This window comes from Lutjanus erythropterus, chromosome 14 (genome assembly GCF_056507025.1).
Source record: "Lutjanus erythropterus isolate fLutEry1 chromosome 14, fLutEry1.hap2, whole genome shotgun sequence".
Taxonomy (NCBI): Eukaryota; Metazoa; Chordata; class Actinopteri; order Lutjaniformes; family Lutjanidae; genus Lutjanus; species Lutjanus erythropterus.
In genome coordinates this window covers 10,632,334-10,654,855 of record NC_139330.1, presented here as the reverse complement: position 1 = coordinate 10,654,855, position 22,522 = coordinate 10,632,334, and the positions used below count along the sequence as shown (strand labels likewise).

The 22,522-nt window shown below is 41.1% G+C and overlaps 1 protein-coding gene across 1 annotated transcript in view; it reads left to right on the top strand.

The window, feature by feature from the left end:
- sipa1l2a (signal-induced proliferation-associated 1like 2, genome duplicate a) overlaps positions 1–22,522 on the top strand; it is a 120,827-nt gene that overhangs the window by 56,351 nt on the left and 41,954 nt on the right. Inside the window, exons 5-9 of the mRNA XM_084736509.1 lie at positions 4,748–4,922; positions 5,756–5,859; positions 8,300–8,457; positions 9,916–10,492; positions 20,141–20,415. Coding sequence (XP_084592635.1) covers positions 4,748–4,922; positions 5,756–5,859; positions 8,300–8,457; positions 9,916–10,492; positions 20,141–20,415 — 1,289 coding nt within the window. The remainder of the gene's footprint in view (positions 1–4,747; positions 4,923–5,755; positions 5,860–8,299; positions 8,458–9,915; positions 10,493–20,140; positions 20,416–22,522) is intronic.

The window sequence follows — 22,522 nt, the reverse complement described above, 5'->3', positions numbered from 1 at the left end:
AGGACACTCAGACCAAAGTAACTCACTTTTGACAACTTACTTATCTGAGAGCAGGTGATTTGGTATTCTGCCTGGATGGCGGAGGATGTCATCTTGCATTATCTCTGTTTGAATAAAATGGCTATTAGTGATACGGGCTCTGTGTATTCACAGGTGTCAGAGATGGATTCATTGTGTGATCTTAAGGCCTTTTTTTTCTCATCTAATAAAACTGCAAGATGGAGAGGAGCGTGGGGGGATTAGCTAGTGCTGCACTGCTTATCTTCCTATCAAAGAATGGGCTGCTTATTAGTGTAATTACATTCATTAGCATGAGCCCATCCTTCCAACTGACAGGGGAAAGGCTCTTATAATAGAAAGTGTCAACCATGTCCCTCTTGTATATTAAGATTGTGTTACACTCATAAACAAGAGCAGTGTAGTGTCCTCTCCGAAGCAGGTTAAACGCACTTCAGATGATGACAGACTTTGTGAAACCAATTATTGCAAAGAAACTTTCTAACTAACTGCTCCTGGAAGCTCTTCCTGCTGGATTTGCAGGGGTGGGAGGGTTACTTTTAAAAATGTATTCTGATATAATTACTTATTACCTGTTAAAACCCTATTTACACTTCATACTCAAACTTCAGATAAACTTCCATAAACTCATTCTGGGGTTTGTGCTTTTCATTTTTCATTTCATTTTCCTGATCATCACCATCTACAGGCCGAAAATATTTTACAATACTAGTACCAGTGCTCGCATTGACAAGTTAGCTACTTGTCTAACTGTATTTCTGTGCAGTGAATGTTGGTGCTAATGTTAGTGGTGGCTTTTAAAATGTATTTTGAAATTGTAATCCTGCTTTTTTCTGTAACTGAAATGGAATACAGTTATCTTTTTTAATCCTAATTACATAATCCTGTTACATGTAATCCATTATTCCCCAAGCCTGCTTATACTGGAGTTTGCTCACCTGCTATACAACTCCCCATGCCTTCAGTATGAGAGACCGTCTGCAGATACAGACTTTGATATACGACCGAAACTGACACATAAGGGAAAACAAGCTATAAAGTAATCTAGGAAACTACTTTCAGAGGAGGAGAGCCCAGGCTAAGTGGGGCTTTAAGCTCTTCCAACTGGCACTCCTCCTCACAGACCTCAAACCAAACGCCCAGAGGAGGCCACTTTTTATATTTGGACATCAGTATTTTTGTACACTCTGTTTTAATCATTAATGTTATGCTTGCTGTGCAACTGTTAAGTAGCCAAGCACCCCGTAATCTTCTTTTTAACCAAGCTGGACTTTCACCGCCCCTCAAATGTGTTTATGTGAGGAAGCTAATATTGGACAGGAAGAACTGCTGCCCAGAAATAGAGTGATCTGCCAGCCAGGCCTGTTTTTGTTTGTTTTGAGTGCATAATTTTCTTCTACTGCATGTAGAAAGCTTTATTTGAGGAAGTTTTGTGTGTATGCACATGGCGGAGGAGATGTTAGTCCTGTGTTTTTGTGTTTTCGGTGCATGGAAAAGGCTTCTTTTTTCTTTTTTTTTTTTTGCTATGAACAGAAAGGACACCTGGTGAGTTGAGAGTGTCCTGGAGCAAGACAGCCTTCATAATATCCTCACGATCAGTTCTGCAGAAAGAATATCCCTGAAAGCAGCAGCGCTGGAGACTGTGCTGTAATGGCCCTGGATGTAAGAAGAGAACAGGGCATATGTGAATGTATTTTAGATCACATTGTAGATCACAGTGAGCTGACTGTGCGCAGATGGACTGGGAAAAGCATTAGGCAGTTGGGGAGCAGTTTTTGAGATGTGATTTTAGGTGATAGAAATCACAAATGATAAATTTTTCTAAGAAAGCCATCGCCACAAGATGTGTATCTGTTGTTTCCATCTAAAGACTAAAATCTGGAGAATCACAGAGTTATTGTTTAATAGAAACAGTTAATCAGCCGCATCAGTTTCAGAATTAAAAATGTAATTTGAAGCTTTAATTTATAATTCATGATAAGAAAGGCAGGGATCTGATAAAGGCAGAAGATGAGATAAAGGCGAGCCTGCAGGTGTCTGCATGGAAATGTAACCACACATAATAGTGTTTGGTGATAGTGAAGAGGTCAGACAAAGGCGACTAATCTTTCCCTCTCAATAATGCTGAACAAATTACTTTCTTCCTAATCTGGAAAGCCATTTTCACTGCGTTGCTCTGTATCATAACGTGAGCAAAGAATAAAAGCATGACACTGCACGTTTGCCAACTGCCAGTCAAGTTGTGCAGCAGCTTTTCAATAGTCAACAGGTAAAAGCCTTTGCAGGGGCATAAATCACTCCCGATGCCCACAGTGACAGCTCAACTCCGAAATATAATTCAGGCTTAAGTGAGATTTGTTCCACAAGTTCAAGAGAGTAATCTACCACCTACTGAGGCTGTTATTACAGAGCCAAGAAATCACCTCTCCCTCATGTAAATCAGTCCTCTGACACGACACTGAAACTTCAGGATTAACTTGAGTGAAATTACGTAGTGACCAGATCTTTTTCCATTTCATTCTCCCCTTCATCTATAAGCCCGATTCCCAAAAAGTTAGCATGTTGTGTAAAACATAAATAAAAACAAGGATGTTTTTCAAGGACACCCTTTTCACACCCCATCAGATAGTATCTAACAAATATCTTTGTATTTTTTTCAACTAAATAGAGGCACATAAAGGATTTACAAATCGTTGCATTCTGTTTACATCCGTTTTAAATGATGTCACAACTTTTGTTGGAATTGCAGTTGCACATCTCATGTCTCCCTTTTTGTTTCTGTGACACTTGAGCACTTCTGCCCCAAAACAACAACAACAACAACAACAGTAACAGCAATAGATGTTTGTGTAATGGTGCATGATGATTGTAGCCAGGTTCTGGCAGCTATATTTTGGATTTTTGCTGCATCGGGACACTGCAGCAGTGCAGACAGATGTCACATTGTTGTGTGTGTTGTGTTAGGACACTGCTGTATCCCTCAGGTGCATCTCAGACTCTCCAAGGAAAACATTGTCCTCATTTCTCTCTCTCTCTCTCTTTCTCTGCTCATTAAGTGTCTTTCCATCTTTGCATTTTTTAGGGTTTTTTTCTTGAGGAGAACAGTTTTCAGCACCCACCAGATCTGGACAGAAAGAGGACCACTGGGGGAAAAGATATATAATAAAATACAAAATTACTGCTTTCTAGCAACATTTTTAGCAAGTGGAATATTTTAGAGAGTCACAGATCCGTTAAATGGGATTTTTTTTTATGGCAGCTTTGCCTTATCAGAAGCTGATGCCACCAAAAAAACACATCAAAGGCGGTTACACAATGAGCCTCACCTCAGGAGCATTACTCATCTGTATATGTGTCCTGATGTGTTTGCACTTTTCGGGCAGCGTCAAATCTGCACCAAAGGGTGACGTGATTGTCCTTGCCACCGGCCAGTCTGTTAAAAAAGGAGCAGGAGGTTAAGTGAGCCCCTATAATGCAGGATGAAAAATAGAAGACCACATCATTGCACATCATGCCATTTCCACTGGGCTTGATGGTATAATGGCTTTCTGGCCCTGCAGGAGCTTTAGTGCAGGAAGCCATCACGGCAACAGTGTCAGGTGCACACCGGGAGCCGATAACCTGTGACGGAGGAAAAAGACAATTCCAATTTGTTTCAGTATATAGATCATTTGTTGGCTTTCACAATCCGAGGAACCTTTCCATCTTTCTGCATTGACACATTTACCCCGGGTCAAGATCACGCTGTCCTCAGCTGTGAATACTGAGCAACAGGTGCCAAACGCAGGAGGCTATTTTTTCATCTTTTTTTTTTCATCTATTTTTTCCTCTTTGACTCTCCTTCTTGGCCGGCGTCAGAGAGCTATAAGCCATGAAAGATTCATGTCGGCAGAGAGGGCTCTCTCTCGCTCTCACCGCGCAAGAAGAATCACTCCGGATGTTTTATTTCTTCCTGTCTCTGTGTGAGACAAGTTCATATCAGTCCTGTCATTGCTGGATAATATTAATGCTTGCAGTGAAAACCTGCGAGATTTGGCTGGCCTGTCTGTTTCTATGAATGCTCCTCTTTGTGAATAAGACATTTATCTTTATTGAGGCGCTCTTTGTTGAACAGTCACTGAATTAAGAGTATTATTAACGCAGTGATGGGAGATCAATGCTGTTGCCATTCAGTGCCTGTTAGTGTTATTTCACTGCTGCATCACTCTTAGAAATTAAGGTACTAATTAGAACCATAACAGGTTCTTTGGCTTTTCCCCAACAAGAGAACCCTTGCTTCAAAAGGACAGACTCTTTTTGAACCCTTATTTCTAAGAGCGCAATGAGGACTTTATAAAAACAAAAGTATTGCTGGAGGAAGTGTTTTTAGAAAGGATTAAAAATGCTGCTGCTGGCAGCTCATAGAGTTTTCTGCTGTAAACCAAAGCTATCCTGCTATATGTCTCCCTCGTTGCTCCACAGCTGCTCTTAAGTAGCAGCTATTAGCTCAGCTTGATTTATGCTCTGCTTGGAGCTCCTGAGAGTTCACGGCCTGGCTCCACAAAAGGGGATTTCAGCTCTCTCCGAGAAGGGTTATGAAGGCCTTCACATTAGCTGTGACATGATGGAAAGTGGGCACTCGCATGCTTTGAGTGCATAATGTACAGTATGTGTGAGTGGGGTGTGTTACATATCAGCGACAGGAAATTGCATTCACTCACTGAGTGTCTGTGTATGTTCCTCATTCCAGCTAAGCTTCCAGCACAAGGTGGGAGTGCTTTACTGCAAGGCGGGCCAGAGCACAGAAGAAGAGATGTACAACAACGAGAGCGCCGGGCCAGCGCTGGATGAGTTCCTGGATCTGCTCGGTCAGAGGGTGCGCCTCAAAGGCTTCACCAAGTACAGAGCTCAGCTGGATAACAAGAGTAAGACAAAACACACATCAGACCAAAGCTTCACAGAGTGCAAGACCACACACTTTGTACTTTGCTCATTTTATGTCACTGACCAAATTGCTTCAGTACGATTGAAAATCGAAAAATGCCTCATCGTTTTATATCAGATTTTGGTACCTTTGGTGTAAACCATTAAGCACAGAGCATGCTCATCGATCTAAGTTTTATGCAGGAGCTATTTTCTGCAGTAGAATCTAATGGATCTACTTTAGAATCTACTGGAACTACTTTCTTCTTCACTAGAAGAAAGTAGTTCCTACATGACACTGCTGACAACAAGGTCTGTGGATTATCTTCAGTTACCTGGTCATGATTTTTGTATATTTTTAAGTGTATTTTGTTTGGTGCTTTGAGTAACCGAGGATAAATGCCATTTAGTTCTATTATATTGACGAGAAGGCAGGCCCTTTCTCTTTATATAAGCATTTCCTGAAACATCAGTGAATGGGAAATTCACTTCTGGAAACGGAGCAGTTGAAAAAGTGGGCGGTCATTGTTGAGCACCATTAAAATTTCTCGATTTAAGATTTGTTTAAACTGTTTGTAAATGACTAGAAAGATAGTTATAGCAACATTTTTGGTTGGTAAAGTGTCCCAAAATTAAAATAATGAGGAACACAGGCAGAGGGCAGCCACCACTATACACATCTAGAAGGTCATAATTGATGATTTAAAGGGTTTTTTTTGTAGGTAAATGTTGTATATTATGCCGTCAATCTTTATTCCTGTTAAATTACATCATCAGTTCATTTGACCTTTTTTGATGAGGCCGAAGATCTTAACTGCCCTGTCCTGTGTTACAGCGGACTCCACGGGCACACACTCTCTCTACACCACCTATAAGGACTACGAACTGATGTTTCACGTGTCCACCATGCTCCCCTACACCCCCAACAACAGACAGCAGGTCAGTAAACTCCTCACACTCCATCTCCTCCAGCAGACCACCGTGTTTGCTGTGCTGCATGGTGAACCGGTGTTTAATGGCGGTCCCTGTGAGTAGCTTCCTCTTAGGATATCTTCAATCCCGGCTCCCTTCAATCTTCCCCAGAGGCTCGTTTTGCCGCGGTAATGACCTATCAGCTGAAAGCATGAACATTGCCATGGTAACGCTACCCCATAGTAGGATTTTAATCAATGCATCCCCAGGGGCCGGACCTGCCGTGGTATTAGACGGGCCTCTGTGTCTGTCTCCGCTAACAAGTGGAATTAAGTGGATGTAGCGGCGGACTGGCGAGCGGCGGCCCGATGAAGCCACGATTACACAGTTCATCTTAGTCTCTGCTCTCCTTCTGTGGAAGTGCTTTCTGAGCCCTTAATAAAAGCTGTGGGTGCAACCCTGCAGAGATATTAACAGTGAAGGAGGTGGTAAGTGAGTCAGGGGCAGGATCCGAATCCACCATGTGCATCTGAGGCGTCTGATTGGCAGGATTTGGGCGGGAGCTCCTTCTTTTCTCCTGCTCCAATTGTGTTTCTCAGAGCGGTATAGTTCAGCTTAATCCCTGCTGGTAATCTTTCTTGCCTCACTCATCCCATCATCCTTTCCAATTCACCTCTGTAACCTCTAATCCTGCTTGTTTCGAGCTCTTGCTGACCCTCACTGACAACTTCATAGCAGGCAGAGAATGAGGTTAACCACCTGCACAATCCAACAATACAAGCAGTCTCAATTTGGTTCAGCTGAATATGTCTGCCTCATCCAAAAAAAGCCCAAATTGTAGAAAACATCTCAAAAAGCCCTTTATAAATATAAAACCATGAATACAAAAACATGAAACTGTATCAGTAAATAAATCTGTTTAAACCTCTGTAAATGGATTGGTCTTCTGCTTGTGGTGCGGGTGCAGACATTTGTCACTCAACAATGAAATGTTACGGGGATTTCCTTGACGTGTCCTTTCAAATGCTTTCAAACCACTGAGAATTAACCTATAAATAGATCTAAATCTGTGTCCTCTTGAACTCTCGCACTATATTTACCCTTTACATCGGGCCTGTTCAGTTCAATTTTCAGATATTTTCTGTGGCTGCCTGTAAATTAGGCTGGCAGGTGTGTGGTATGATAAATAAAATTGAGGGACATTTCTCTGAGCTTTTTTGAGACATCTGACCTGTAGACTGTACCAGGACTGGACCAAGATTTCCTGCTTTACTTAATTTATTATCATATTTAACCAAATACCTTGGGGTTTGGACTGACAAAACAAGACATTTGAAGACACCACCTCGGACTTGGCACTGACATTTTTCACTGTCTAATGAGGTTTTATAGATGTTGAATCCTGAGCTTAAAGACAGCAATTAATTTTGTCTGTGCTGTTATTTGATAACCACTAAAAAATAAACAACTTGTACAGGGGCACATAAAAAGTAAGATCAAGTGCCCAACTGAGCAAGTGAGAAAAACATTAACCCTGGAACCAATATGGTGTTGGTTATGTAAAGCACCTCTGTCCTGTGATTGGTTGCAGTGGGATTACACCCAGCCTGCACCTGCAGTTCAGGTCGCTCAGTCAAGCCTCATGTTGTCCTCAGAAAGTATGTAACTGATATTAGTGGTAGTAGCAGACCACCTGATTAAGGTTTGTAATGCTGTCTTAGTGAAAGTGCAAATATTTTTGTTTATGATAATTCAAGCAGGCCTACTTATTATTAGTCTGGATACTGGTTCACTGTTTTCACCTTTAAGAAATACGGACATGGAGCTTTGTCTGTTCTGAAGTGTTGTTTAGGAAATTATAGGCCACTATATTCTTGTTTTTTGTTTTTTTTTGTTTGTTTGTTTTTTTTTTACATTTTTGGATATGGACCTGTCAGAAGTAGGAAGGAAACAATACCAAAAACTGTGACTGTGTTATCACGATATTAAAAAGCAGAAATAATTATGTCCTTCAAGTCATAAATCTGGTGTGTGCACAATATTTTGATTTTTCTCATCTGATACTGATAATGACCTGCTTCTAAAAAGTTAATATGACCTGTAGTTTATAAACAGCTGAGGGTAAGAAAGGCTCAGATGTAGAGAGCAAACATGGATGATTTAAATAGTAACTTTCTGCATTTCTTGTTATAATAGCTTTCCCATTTTTTTTGGACTGGCTGCTGTCGAAATTGATTATAATGATACCATTAAAGTGAAAGAAAACGGATGTGAGTCACTTCTTCATTCCATGTAGTAATACATCCATTAACACTATACTGTAAGAATTATATGTAGCCCATAATTTAGTGCTACTTATCGAGACATTATAAATGTTCTGTGTTGGCCACGAGCCCTCAGTGATTTTCCTTGAAGTTGAATAGTCCTGCTTTGTGTGACGCCTTTTCTCCTTGTATTTGACTCACAGTTATTACGGAAGAGGCACATCGGCAACGATATCGTCACCATAGTGTTCCAGGAGCCCGGGGCCCTTCCTTTCACTCCCAAAAACATCCGCTCCCATTTCCAACATGTGTTTGTCATCGTCAAAGTCCACAACCCCTGCACTGATAACGTCTGCTACAGGTAAATAGAACAACCCTGCGAGGCTCTCTCACAGCTATTTCACTCCTTACTGTGGGATAAGACACGAGCTAAGACAATTTAGGGGAATGTGTTTATCTTCTGATGTGCTTTGCATAAATGTCCTCATGCCAAATGGCTCTACATGAAGTTTTAAGAGCACTTAATTTGAAAGAATAATAATAATAGCCTGCTGAGTGCTTTCTGTGGTTTCTCTCATGACTTCATAGTAATGTGCGGGAATCACAAGGTTCTTTTGATCTGTTCAATGATGATACAGTTATTATCTTCAGAGACACCTTGAAATTATGACTTACGACTCTCTCCTTGAGTGTTTCTGAAGTCAAGACGACTCTTGTTAATAACATAGCGTTTGTTGAACAGACCGAGATTAGTCTGAGCTCCTCTCAGTCTTTCCACCAGAAATAATTTCCCTCAAGGCCATATAATTTCAACGCTCTTCAAATGGCAGCTCATTAAACATACTGTTCAATATTCCTTCACTTCTCTTAGTTCCACTGTAAGGGACAGTTCACCCCAAAATCAAAAATATATAGTTTAGATAGAGATGTCTGCCTTCTCTCCAGTATAATAGAGCTACATGGCACTCAGCACCAAAAACTCCATCAATACATTCAGAAGCAAGCTGGAAGTTTACCCAGTATTGCTTTATAGTTCAAAATATACCTGTGCTGTTGTCTATGAGTGGTCAATGACGTCCAACCCACCATATCATAAAGAATGCAGTGGCGATTGAGAGATGTTGCATTTTTAATGAAACGTAGAGATGCACGGTGTACTGAATCAAGGCTACGGACAATGGAGGAGGCCACATGTGTTTACAGTATGTCACCATGATCCATCACAGACAGAAAAGTTGCCTCCATAAGTTTTCTCTTGGCACTGAAAGTTAAGACAAGATTTATTTCTACAATAAAAGCCAATTTTCACTGTGAGCTTCCTAATGAGATTAATTATATGAACATAAAATGAAAGCTTGTCATCTACCCTTACACCCAAGTACTTGTACAAGGGCACCCTTTCAGTTGTTTTACATCAGATGTGAAAATGCCAAAAACATCAAGCAATTTTGGGCGAGCTTGTGAGAAGACCATGAACTTTGTGAGCATTGTTAGCAAGTGAGCATTTATAAACTCAGCAGAGCAGCTGAGCACAGCAGGGACTGTGAATTATCTTGAAAAACTGGGTCATGATTTCTGGAAGGGAAAGGTGCTTTGATCAACACAAGCTGAGTGCAGTCAAGTCCCATTATATTAGAAAGAAGGCAAACACAGTTTCTGATATTGATATCTCCAAAACTCTGCAACTCACATCAAAACAATCTAGATGGATAAACAGCATTACAGGTAAGAAATCAGTAGTAGTTTATTTTGGGTGAACTGTCCCTTTAACTGTCTGTCACCGCTACATTTGATTCTTCGATTCCATCCTGTCTTCCAGCGTGGCCGTGTCCAGATCTAAAGACGTGCCTCCCTTCGGCCCTCCTATTCCCAAGTCTGTAACTTTCCCAAAGTCGGCGGTTTTCAGGGACTTCCTGCTCGCCAAGGTCATCAACGGAGAAAATGCCGCGCACAAGTCCGAGAAGTTCCGAGCCATGGCGACTCGTACGCGGCAGGAGTACCTGAAGGACCTGGCCGAGAACTTTGTCAGCACGGCTACTATCGACAGCGCCGTCAAATTCAGCTTCATCACCCTCGGAGCCAAGAAGAAGGAGAAGGTGAAACCGCGGAAGGACGCGCACCTGTTCAGCGTGGGAGCCATCACCTGGAGCGTCCGCGCCCGGGACTTCGGCCAGTCGATAGACGTGGACTGCTTGCTCGGCATTTCCAACGAGTTTATTGTGCTCATCGAGGAAGAATCCAAGAACGTGGTTTTCAACTGCTCTTGTCGTGACGTCATTGGATGGACCTCAGGGATTATGAGCATTAAGATCTTCTATGAGCGCGGGGAGTGTATCATGCTGTCGGCCCACGACAACTGTGGAGAGGACATCCGGGAGATGGTGCAAAGACTGGAGGTAAGATCCTTAAAGACTCAACTGTAATTATCTCAGTCATTTTAGAAGACTTAATATCTGCTGGATTAGACCGAGGGGGGGCTAACTGATCCTTTGTAGCATACTTCATGGTCGTGTCTTCGGTGTCGGCCTCGAATCATATCGTAGAATTAGATCTCACAGATAAAACACTGCATCCACCTCACAAAGGGAGTCATTCATTCTCTGTTTGATTTCTCTGTGGTTAATTGAGGGTTTCGTTCTAGTTTGGCACCAGTTGTTTTTAATATAATGACTATATTACAGTAAAAACAATTAAGTCATCATGCCAGTGGTCTGTCACAAAATTGTGAAATGAATTGGCTAAAGTGAAACATAATACATAAACATCCACTGACGGATTAAAAAAAAAATAACTTCAGCATCTAAATTAGACAATTATTCCTGAAACCTTTGCTTGTTCTGGCACAGAGCAGTTTTTGTGCGCCAGGAAAGTAAATCAGAGACATCATCATAATTTTTTGTATCTATATAAAGAATAATCTAGGCTGTACCTCCCTATGCATGCTGCATTCATCTTCACCTGTGGCTCAGTTTGGTCACTCTTATAGAAAGAGAACATTTGTGGACCCTGGTGGTCAGTACAGTCACTTTCACACATGCACTGTAACCCTGAATTTATCTAAGCATTACCTGGGGGAGCTGCTCGTGAAAATGCAAATATCTGAATCGATTGGATTGGACATTAAAGGGACTTGACTCTGCCTGCTCTCCAGTGCAGTTTGTGTAACATCCGATTGATGTATAAATAGAGCGGGTCATTGTCTGGAGAATTCAGAGTAAGGGAGTGGTTGTGTTGATGATGTTTCTATCATGGGAATGTCCTGCCTCCTGTTGGCTCTGCAGAGGTTACACCCCTCACTTAAACCAGATGGAATTTACTGTAGTAGGTGAGAATGCTTTTAACACAGACTGTCTCCTGTTATGTGTAGGGCTGCTCAGTTAATCTAAATATTATCACAATTGCAGTATGGCTCAGTGCAATATCTAAAGGATGAGTGACAAAACAGCAGAGATGCCTTGACCTGCAAATCTTGTTCTTATCATCTTGATTTTCTTGTTTTTACGTGTCAATGAAAATGTGATGCAAAACTTGTCAGTCAGTGATTTGTTTCTGTCAAAATAATCGCAATATATATATATTTTAACCATATTGTGCAGCACATGTTTTGTGCTACATGTGAAAGGGCAGCTCCAGATAATGTCCGGAGAAAATGTCCATCCATAGACCCCTATGTTTTCCCTTAATATATACAAGAGGCCTGTCTTAAGCAAGTCAGTAGTATGATTGTCACAGGATTTACTGTAGTGTTTTCAAGGCTGGAAAGTGCTTGGAACTGCTTGAAATTGCAAGGGAATTACCTAACTGCTATCTGACTGAGTAGTTTGCTTTACAGATAAAGAAATAAAATGTGGATGTTGGCTCAGCCAGGTTGTACAGGATGCCAAGTCTGCTTGTAGACCGGTGACACATTTTGAAATATGAAACTTTGTTCCTTTAATTTGTCACCCTGCTGTAGAATGCTGTCATGAAACGTAATTTAGTTTTTTTTTATAGTACAATAACATTTTATTTAAAGCGAAAGTGAAATAATCATGTAGAGTGTATGCATATAAATATGTAATTTACCACAACTGTACGGAGCTGACCGCCAGTATATTCTGCCTAAAAAGTGACTCCCATAAAACTCGGAGTAGTACTCTGTCATCAGAATTGCCCAGTAAATCTATTATGACTGTGTTTCACACATACGCTGCACGGCATATGAAGGAAAATGGCTGCCTTTACTTTATATGGTGCAGCGAGGCGTTTTACTTTGGGATAGTTGTGGTCTCTCTGTGGTGAAACAATGCATTCTGCAAATATTGTTCTTGCCATTGTAGCTTTACTACTTACCACAAGCCTTGTTATTTTATTTTCATCATTATGTCAGCAGAACCGTTGCTTGTTTAACCTATATCTATCCTGTCAAGTCTCATGTGTTGCAACTCTACACTGAGCTTCCAGTCTTTTATTTTCTTTCCTTGTGTTTCTTTCGCTGCCTTTTTCCTCAACATAAGAATGTGGCTCACAGAACGAACCCAACACGTCTTTGTTTTCCTCTGTCTGGTCTACCTGGTCCTGTTTGGGTTGTACAGAGGCGGGAGCTGTAAAGTGAACTCAATAGACTCCAGAGAGGATTACGGGCCTCCCGGTGATGGCTTTCCTTGGCTCATCACAGTAGAATCAGTAGAGGTGTACAGTCAATCGTTTCAGTCACACAAGTACAGATGATGTCCTGCTCTTGATCAGGATAAACCTTTCAAAAAAAAAAAAAAAGCAAAGCCGAAGCCACTCCCTGCTGCAGCAGACAGTTAATTTAATGGAGTGACAGATTAGCGATGATGTGATTGCGGCCCGTTCTTAGTTTTCGTGGATGCTTGGGTGCAGGTACAGGAGGAGGCAGCTTAAACAGGACACCAACCCAGTTTTGAAGGGGAAGAGAGGCAACACAGACACATTTTTTTGGGTCTGACGGACTAAGAATAGAGGACTCTTGGCCTCAGACTACTTCGCTCCTACGGAGAGCTACCCACTTAGTTTCCTCATCCCCATTTTCTGCCTTGACCATCTGTACAACTCAGTGGCCCTCGTTACATTGTGTGATTTTTGGGGTCAAGTGGATTTCAGTCAGGGTTGGGAGGCTTCTCTTAAAGATATATCCCGATACAGTTACTACTTACCTGTTAAAATCAGTTCTGTTACTTTTGGATTGTCTCTGTAAGAAATAATGTTGAAGTTGTTTAGCCTAATAAAGTGTTTTATGTTAATTGTTAGATATATTAATTGTCCAGCTGTTCCTCCCTGTTATGCATGAATGCATTTTTAGATTAAATATCTATAATTGTGCACATTTAAATGTTATTTCTCACATGCAAAATTCAAATAAACTACCATAAGTTGTAGTAAATACTAGCAGTAGTCTTTGTAGTTGTAATAGCATTGACAGGTAACTGAATCTGTATGTAGCTAATGTTAGCAATTGATCTGTAATGTTAGGGGTTGTTCTGTTTAGCGAACATTAGCGGTTGGTCTGCAGATAGCAGTGGGTCTGTATAGCTAACATAAGCAGTGGGTCTTTCCTGTAAATGTTTCTTTAGAATAGATGTTCAGTTCCTGGACCATGACAGTATTTTCACAGCTGAAGGCAGAACTCTCACCGTACTGTGATGTTGTTCATATTTTCTGATTTAAAGACAAAATATCATTAAAATTTCCACCCAGAGAAGCATTTATTTCACCAGAGGCCTCGATGATGAACTGTTTGTAAGATAAGCTGGTTTTACTGAGACCAGAGTAGTGTTGTGAGACTTATGTGTGTTGTAATGTTTGTGCACATGAAAGTATATCGTTCTTTATGTTGAAATGTATTTTAAAATTCTAATCCTGCTAAATTATCCCCATATTTACTAAATGAAACTGAAATCTGATAACATCTTTGTTTTCTGTAGCTATAATTGAATCCAGTAACCATTTTTGTATCCTACTCAGGTAATCCTGTCACATGTAATCTATTACTCCCCAAGCCTGGTCTTGGGAGCTTTCAAGTCTAGAAAAATAAAAATAGGTAAAAACACCTGGTTCCTCAAGCCTGGAATCTGGCATCCGATGCCTTGTTTCCGCTCCTTGCTTTTCCTATTCTAGTTCCCATGCTTTGTTTACTGAAACTCTAATCAGGCAGCCCTTTGTTCCCTTTAAATAACATTGAGGTTGAATCCCAAAATCCAAACCTGAGCTGTGCATGACCTTATTTCTGCCTGCCTGCATACTCTTCTTATCCCTTTGGCAACCTCATCAACAGTTTAGAAATTTCCGACAGATCCTCGCCAGCCTATCATTGGTTCAGCCAAGAAATTGGAAGTAGTGATCCATTTCCTGCTGAAAACAGTAACAAAGACCCCGTTCTTCTGAGGATCAGGCCAGGCCGAGATGATTATTTATTATCACCTTTTGTAATGAACTCTTAGAAATTAGAGTGAGTCAAAGTTGGGAGGGTTACTTTAATCATACCTGTTAAAAATGTAGGCAGTAATCCAAGTATCATAACCTTAAATTAATGTAACTGGATAACCTCAGTACCAAATATGGTGAAATTGTTTAGCCATGGTTTATGTTCATTTTTAGGTTCATTAATTTTTTGTTCAGCCTTTCCTTTTTTGTTATGCATGAGTATGTGGTTGTTCTTTGTAGCTAATGTTTTTTTTTACCTATAGATGTTTCTTTAAATTAGACGTCAAGTCCTTTGGTGATGATACTGTGATGCTGTTCATGTTTTCTGTTGAAATTTCCACCCGGTGTAGCATTTTTTTTCACCAACTTTTTCATGACTGCAAAGCTGAGACTCCTCAAATCTTGTAATGTGTGCACACTATGCATGGTAGTATATTGCTCCTTATTTTAAGATCTATGTTAAAATTATAATCCTGCTAATAATCTCAATTTTTACTCAAAGAATCTGTAATCTGATTACCTGTTTTTTTTCCTGTAACTGTGATGGAATACAGTTATACTTTTATATCCTGTGTACATAATCCCATTACAAGTAATCTGTTACTCCCCAAGCCTGGATTTTGCATCGCCCAGCCACCAAAAAACCCACAAGATCCTCAAGAAGTATTTACCATAATTAATCTTTAAAGGACACGGGTGTCATTCAGCGTCTACTCAACTCATCATAAGAAAGGACAGTGCAGGATATATTAGCATTTGTGATTAGCCAAAGGACATCACTTCCTCATTCACTATGCTAATACCCTCTCACATTTACTGCCCGCTCACCCACGGGATTTATGAGGGATATTTTGCAGGGAACAAGCTCAGAATAAGTATTAATAAGTAGGTGAGCTTCACACAGACAGTGGAGCGACAGCAGTCGGCACTTTTGGGTGCGAGCTGACCGCGCATACTTTGTCCCATAGGTGTCTGTAACGTCCCAGAGGTTGACTCGAATCATGTTTCATTGAGAGGATTTACAGACTGCCAGACGTGTGATGTAATGCGAACCAGAGTGAACAGATTGGCGACTGTAACATACAGAGGAGCCCAGTGTGGGAGCACAACTAAAAGCTTTGTGATAACGTCCTGCTCTCTGGGGTGTTGCTGAACTGGGTGGCCGCGTGTTCGGCTTTTATGAGACAAGTCATTTTGGCTCGGATGCCTTGTATGCTTTTTTTTCATTTCCTGAACAGAATACAGTCGGTCTCCCACATTTTGTTTATGTTTCTTTTGTACTGTATGCATCAGCAGGATTACGAATGACAGACAGATGAAAACCAAATGACCGTATCTGCTACAGATTTGAGTGATAGAACAAATGAGTCAAAAATCTGCTTGTACAAAGTCAGTTTTTACTTGCTGCTTAACAAACTGTTTTATTAGCAGTTATTAAATAACAACAAAGATTGAAATGAATTGTCATGCTCAAGACTCAAGAACTTTATTGTCATTATGCATGCACAGTGACATGCAGTTTCATCATCCTCAAATCGTGCTTGTATTCACACACATTTCCAAAGAATAAATCGACAGGAATGAAAGAAAGTAGTAGAGAATAAAGTTACAATTAACAATACGAATATGATAAAAGACGACAGCAGTTAAAATGACACTACAAAAATAAGCAATCTAAAGTAGGAAATACAGTTAAGAGTAGAAAAAATATAATTTTACACTCATTGTACATTAATACATGTAGTAAGGTGCAAAAGCATTCGGCAGCAAACGCAGTATAAGGTGCAGCTGCAGCATCTATAAAATGTCAGACAATAGTGAAATATGTCCATCCCAGTTTTTTCAAAGCTTTTAAATGTCTTGTTTTGACATTTTATAGCCCAAAGATATTCAGTTTAATATAATAATACATGAAGAAAAGTGGGAAATTTCCATAGTTGAGAGGCTGAAAACAGCATTTTCTGACTTTTTTACGCTGAATTGATTTTGAAAAAAGTTCAAGTGTTTAATTTTTTTTTACTTTACTTACTGTAACTTTGGCTGGAAAAATGTAAACTAGTTTATTCACAGCTATTCAGAAATAGCTGATCTTCTTGCAGATGGTCTTTTAATCTTATGTAGGTCATATAGAGGCATTGAGACTATTTCATAACCAGATGATAAATCCTTATAGTCGCTTGGACACAGATTAATAGATTGCCATATTTGTTGTTGATTCGTTTCCTGTAAGTGCTGCTTGATTTATCAGTACTAACCAAGCCTGCACAATATGAGAATCTATGCAATGTGTGATAACTTTGTTCAATATTGCAAAGACACTATGCAGTAAATAAATAAATATTGAAGCATGCATATTAGCTAAACAGTTTGTGTAGTAAATTGCTGACATATTCACCAAACATTGAATAGCCTTTGGTCGCTGAATAAAGAAATGAAATTAACTGCAACACGCTTTTTTGAACAAATAACACATGAAGAATGGTGTGAATGGATGACCCATGTATCCATCCATGCATCCACCCATGAATGCATCTGAAAGGTCAAATGTTCACAGTGACCTGTCTGAGTGTGAACGCCTGGCTAATGTAAACAAAACAGATTTTTCTTATTAATCACGCTTGAGGCAGTCCTTTGTGATGTGTTTATTGCGCATCTTCATATGCCGGTGAGGAGCGCCGCTGCTGACGTTAATGCCTCGCTCGGGCTTTTCTTGCCCATTAAGCAAAGTTGTGCTTTCTCATGTTAGAAGCCACTGTCCTACATTCATAAATTGAATCCTATGAGAATCACAGACATGCAGCCCAGAGGAGTCGAGGTTTCGTCTCGTCTGTGAGACACGATTCCACAGACGGTGTCATCAATGTCAAAGCTGCTTCTGACTGTCAGACCTCTCACTGAGGATCAACGCCAGCAACACTGCTTGACAACAGATTTGAGACTGATTTGATACTGTTTGTTTGCTCAGGGCAGTGTTGTGATTTTATGTCAGCAGTCATTAGAGCCCATCATTAGCCTCTGCATGGAAGCACTTTGGTCAGCAGGACACACACACACACACACACACACACACACACACGCATACAGACCTACAACCACGCTGCCATGCTGTCACATACATGTCACCGTCAAAATAACCGAACAGGGCACAGATTTCTCCTGTGAGATAATGAATGTCCTGTTTGGGTCATTCAGAAGGGAACCTGGCCACATTAAGGCCCGTGATGAAGGCATTTACAAAGCTATTATTTAGGCGTAATGAATTTCTAACTACGGGCAGCATGATGCATGGTCTCTAACACCCAGGCCAGTTGACTAAGCTTAAATTAATCTTTGTTGGTGCAACCCAGTCTACAATTAGTTCCAATCAGGATTTAGCAAAACCAGGTTTAAAATGAGTAAGTCCAGAGTTAGCCTTGTAAGCCTACTCATGGTGGCTCAGCAGAGAAACTCTAATTTCTCATTTGAGAAACACTTGTTGGCCAAATTATCAACTGGAGTGAAAGAAAGACCCCCCCCCCCCCACACACACACACACACACACACACACACACACACCATGTCATTCTTCATGTCACCGTCCTTATCAAAATAACTTAACAGGCCACAAATCCCTCCTGTGAGATAATGAGTGTCCTGTTAGCTTCAGCCGTTATGGATTTGGGCCATTCGGAGGAGAACCTGGGCACATTAATTTTCAGGATGGACTGGATAAAGGGCCTTGATGAAGGCATTTAGAAAGCTATTATTTAGGCCTAATGAATTTCTGACAAAGGACAGCTTGATTCATGGTCCCTAATACCCAGGCCAATGTCCTCTTCATACACAGGCCATTTACTTCCAGACTTTGCCCCCAGAGAGCTTTTGGACTTCACATTTCCAATTTCTTTTGCCCTTGATGTTTTATGCGGAGTGATTGTTTAGTTTGTGGGTCATCTCACCAAAGTGCTCCTCTAGTTTCATCTGTCTTTGAAAACTGAATCTTTCAGCCTGTTTTTTTATTGCAAAACTGAGACAGTGACTCAACAAATGCCACTAACATGATGAGTCCGTACCTCAGTTAATAAAATTTTTAGGGTTGTGTCTCACCATGAGGTCCATCGTGGTTGTCTCTGGTCCCCTCTCACACAGCGGGGTAGGATTTCTGCCAGTGTGAGAATCTGGTGGAGTGTTGACAGGCCATAGTCTGAGTTAATGTGTCCCTGAAGCCAGCTGCCACTCTGAGGCAAATGGAGGCAGTCACCCACAACTGAACCAAGACTAATCTGATGGGTGATTAAAGCTCATTGGATGCAGTGTGAGGTTCTTTTCTCAGTGGTGTCACAAGAAATCTTGGAGGAAACTGTCCAGTCCCAGTGTGTACCTACACATATATATAAGCTCAGGCATCAAGGTGAACATTGATAGGCTGCAGTTGCATAATTTCATCTCTGCTCAGTGGAGTGGTTCGCGTGTTTTACTGAGATTTTGCTGCAGATCCAAGAGGGACGCCTGAACTTCACTTGAACCTGAGCTGCATTAAAGCAGAAGCTTAAGCTAGGCTACCGCTGAGCAAGTGAGCAACTTAATTTGCATGCAAGGGCATGATTGGACAAGAACCAACTTTAAGTTTCATCCAAGCACGCAACTGGACAAGCAATGACTTTCTGCCGAGTATCCATGGGTAAAGGCTCCCGCTGGAGTCTCCAGAATTAAGAGGAAAAGGGTGTAGAGAACAGTTTTTTACAGGATGTGAACAAAGTGTGTTCAACAGCTGCCAGCGGATGAAGATTATGCTTTGGTTTATAAATGTTTTTTTTTGACAAACTTCATTATTTTGCCGAATCCAGCTCAGAAAGACATCCATTTTAAAAGTCACACCTCCTGAGTTGCATGTTTAAAGTTAATATTAGGTCACATTATAAATTGGGATTTAAAGTTTTGGTGCAACAGAATTCACATTAATGTAGGTTATGAGTTAAAACTAATCAGCCGTTCAAAGATAAATTCAACCATCCTCATTTTAAGCAGTTTAAAAGTGAGGTGCAACATAATTCTATCGGGTTAAAATTAATCCCACTGCTGTAGTTAGAGCGCCTGGTGTGTACTTGTGTATGCAGTGCATGTGTGTTTTAGCTGTCTCTGTGCAGCCCTGATGCTAAATCAGTTGATGCACCCTCTTATTAACTTTAGGTTACATGAATTAGCCAAACAAACATGTTTGTGCTCTTCTGCCTAAGGACAGGATTTTTTCTCTGCTCTAATAGTTTTATTCTTGCGCATGTGTGTGTGTGTGTATGTGTGTTTCTTGTGTAACAAAACCCACACACGTCTATTAGAAAAGATGCAAGTGGTACACTGTTGACAGCCCCTGTATGAATACACTGTATTAGCTTAGAAAGCTGTTATTAAGTGATATTAAGATCACTCAGCCCCCAGTCTATCTCTGTTTATCTCATGTTTGTTTTCTGTTTGTTCTCTGTGTGATTGCATACAGTCCTCTGTCCATTTCATGTGCTGGACTTCTTCTACACTACAAAAACAAAAAAACAGAGAGAGAAAACTCAAAATTTCAAGGCAACTTACTGCAATCAATTTTTTCAAGTTTGCTAACAAGATGAACTCATTGATTCTGGTTTCAGATCACCACCAGAGGCTGCGAGACGTCGGAGATGACTTTGCGTCGGAACGGCCTCGGACAGCTCGGTTTCCACGTCAACTTTGAGGGCATTGTGGCGGACGTGGAGCCCTTCGGCTTCGCCTGGAAGGCAGGGCTGAGGCAGGGCAGCCGGCTGGTGGAGATCTGCAAGGTGGCCGTCGCCACTCTCACCCACGAGCAAATGATCGACCTGCTGCGCACGTCCGTCAGCGTCAAAGTGGTTATAATCCAGCCTCACGAAGACGGCACCCCCCGAAGGTAACTCCTCAACTTTGTTTTCCTCTTATTACTGGAAAACTAACAGACAAAAGATGCTTACAAAACACATACAAACTTCCTATTGTCTTTGAATTTTGGCTGTCGTGCTGTGGTTGGGGAGACGGAGATGCAGGTGCTCCTCAAAAATGTATGAAGTCATAACAGAAGAGTTGTTTCTTTTCTCCTCTTTCCCTGCAGCTGGGGTAAATTAGCTTGACATTTGCTCTCATGTTTGAGATGATTAGCATAAAGAAATGCTTACATAGTGTTTTTGTTGCACAAGGGTTGATGTTGTTCTCCGCTGATTTCTCTGGAGAGAGAGTTCTCTTTGTATTGATGTGGCTTTGTTACAAGAGAAAACTCCAGCAGGGCTGTAGAGTCACACAGACACGGACAGTCAGCGTTTCTCACTAATGATAATGAGAGGAGCATGTTGATTAATGGCTCATCTCTCGCTGCCATTGTCTGACAGCTCACATTTGCAGATTGCTTTTTTTTTTTCCTAACCTCGCCCAATCTTCTATTCAGCAATTAGGATGGGAGTGCTTGGCTTTTTAGGGACACACACCCATGGGGAGAGTCCATCGCTCCCGCAATAAAAAGGCAGAAGCATATTTCAAATGATCTTTTGTGATGGGGAGAGATGAAGGTCTCTGTAAAAGGCTTGTTCTGAAAGCACATCTGCTTGTTTTGTCTGTGAGAGACAGACAGTCCTGTGAAATCATATCCATCACTTTCACACTCACGTTGTCGACATCTTTGTTTTGGTTGTGCTTCAGGCTGACAGTTTTTGTGTACCAGCAAATTCTGTTCCCACTTTGTCGCAGACAACCACAGCAAAATGAGTTCTGAGTGCAGAGAGAGAAAACCTCCACTTAATCCCTTTTTCTGTTTGTGTTGTCGCAGGTATTCTCTTCGAAATAAGGTTTTCTAAGAGGGCTCTTTCTGAAAGGCTGAGGTTCTACCCAGATCCATTTGCCTCTGAAGAACCCATTTTTAATGAAGAGTTTGTCAAGGATTCTTCCTAAGACTAAGGGTTCTATTAAGAGCCCTTTTTGTCCAAAGAACCCCTTTTGGAAGAAAGAATTCTTCAAAGATTGTTGAATGCTTGAAGAACTCTTGGCAGGACCCCTCAGTGGGCTCTAGATGAAACCCTTGGAATATAAAAAGGTTCTTGGCGGAGCCCCCTGTGTGGGTTCTAGATAAAAGCCTTGGAATATAAAAGGGTTTTTGGCAGAATCTCCTGAGTGGACTCCAAATAAAATGTAAAAGGGATTTCAGTAGAAACCCCGCTGGGTTCTAGATAAAATCCTTGCAGTTGCATTTTGTAGCAGAACCCCCTGGTTGGATGCTTGTTTGCACCCTGGGGAGGTGGAGAGGTTTTGGACAGAACCCCCAGAGAGGGTTCTGAGTGGACCCTTTCACAGCTTGTTCAAGGTATAACCCTTTATGTTGGGTTCTAGGTAGGACTCTCTGAAAGGGCTCCAAGTGAAACCTTCATAAAAGGAGCCAAAAAGGGTTCTCCTATGGGGAAAGGCCAGAGAACCCTTTATGGGTCTAGTTAGTTTATTTGTGAGACTGTAATGCTAGCAGTCCTTCAAATTAAAAACCTGTGGATGATAAACAAATGTTTTGATCACTGAAAACTTTCTATAATTTTGGAAAATGCCAATAATGTAAGAGTTGTAAGTTCTAGTTCTTTATGAAGATCTTCAACAGCTGTGTGTACAAGTGTGCCATTATGTCAAAGACTGCATTGTAGGTGTGTGTTTAACTGTGTTTCAACTCAGTGCTGTGGTCTGGCAGCAGAGGAGTAACATATTTGCTCCCCCAGATGGTGGGCTAACATGCCTCGTCTGTGAATCCAACACAGCAGCCACTCTGGCAGAACGAACGTCTAATCCTCTTACCTCGATCTACGATGATACACGATGATACAATCATAATCACAGTTCAGGGAAGCAGAAAGCAGACAAAACAAACATCTTCCAAAAATTGGTTCTGTGTCGTGTGTCCAGCTCTCCTGAGGTGTGGTTGCAGGATGGTGGATTCTGTGACGGAGGGGTTTGACGCAGTATTTGTGCGAGTCGAGGACATCTGGCTCGGT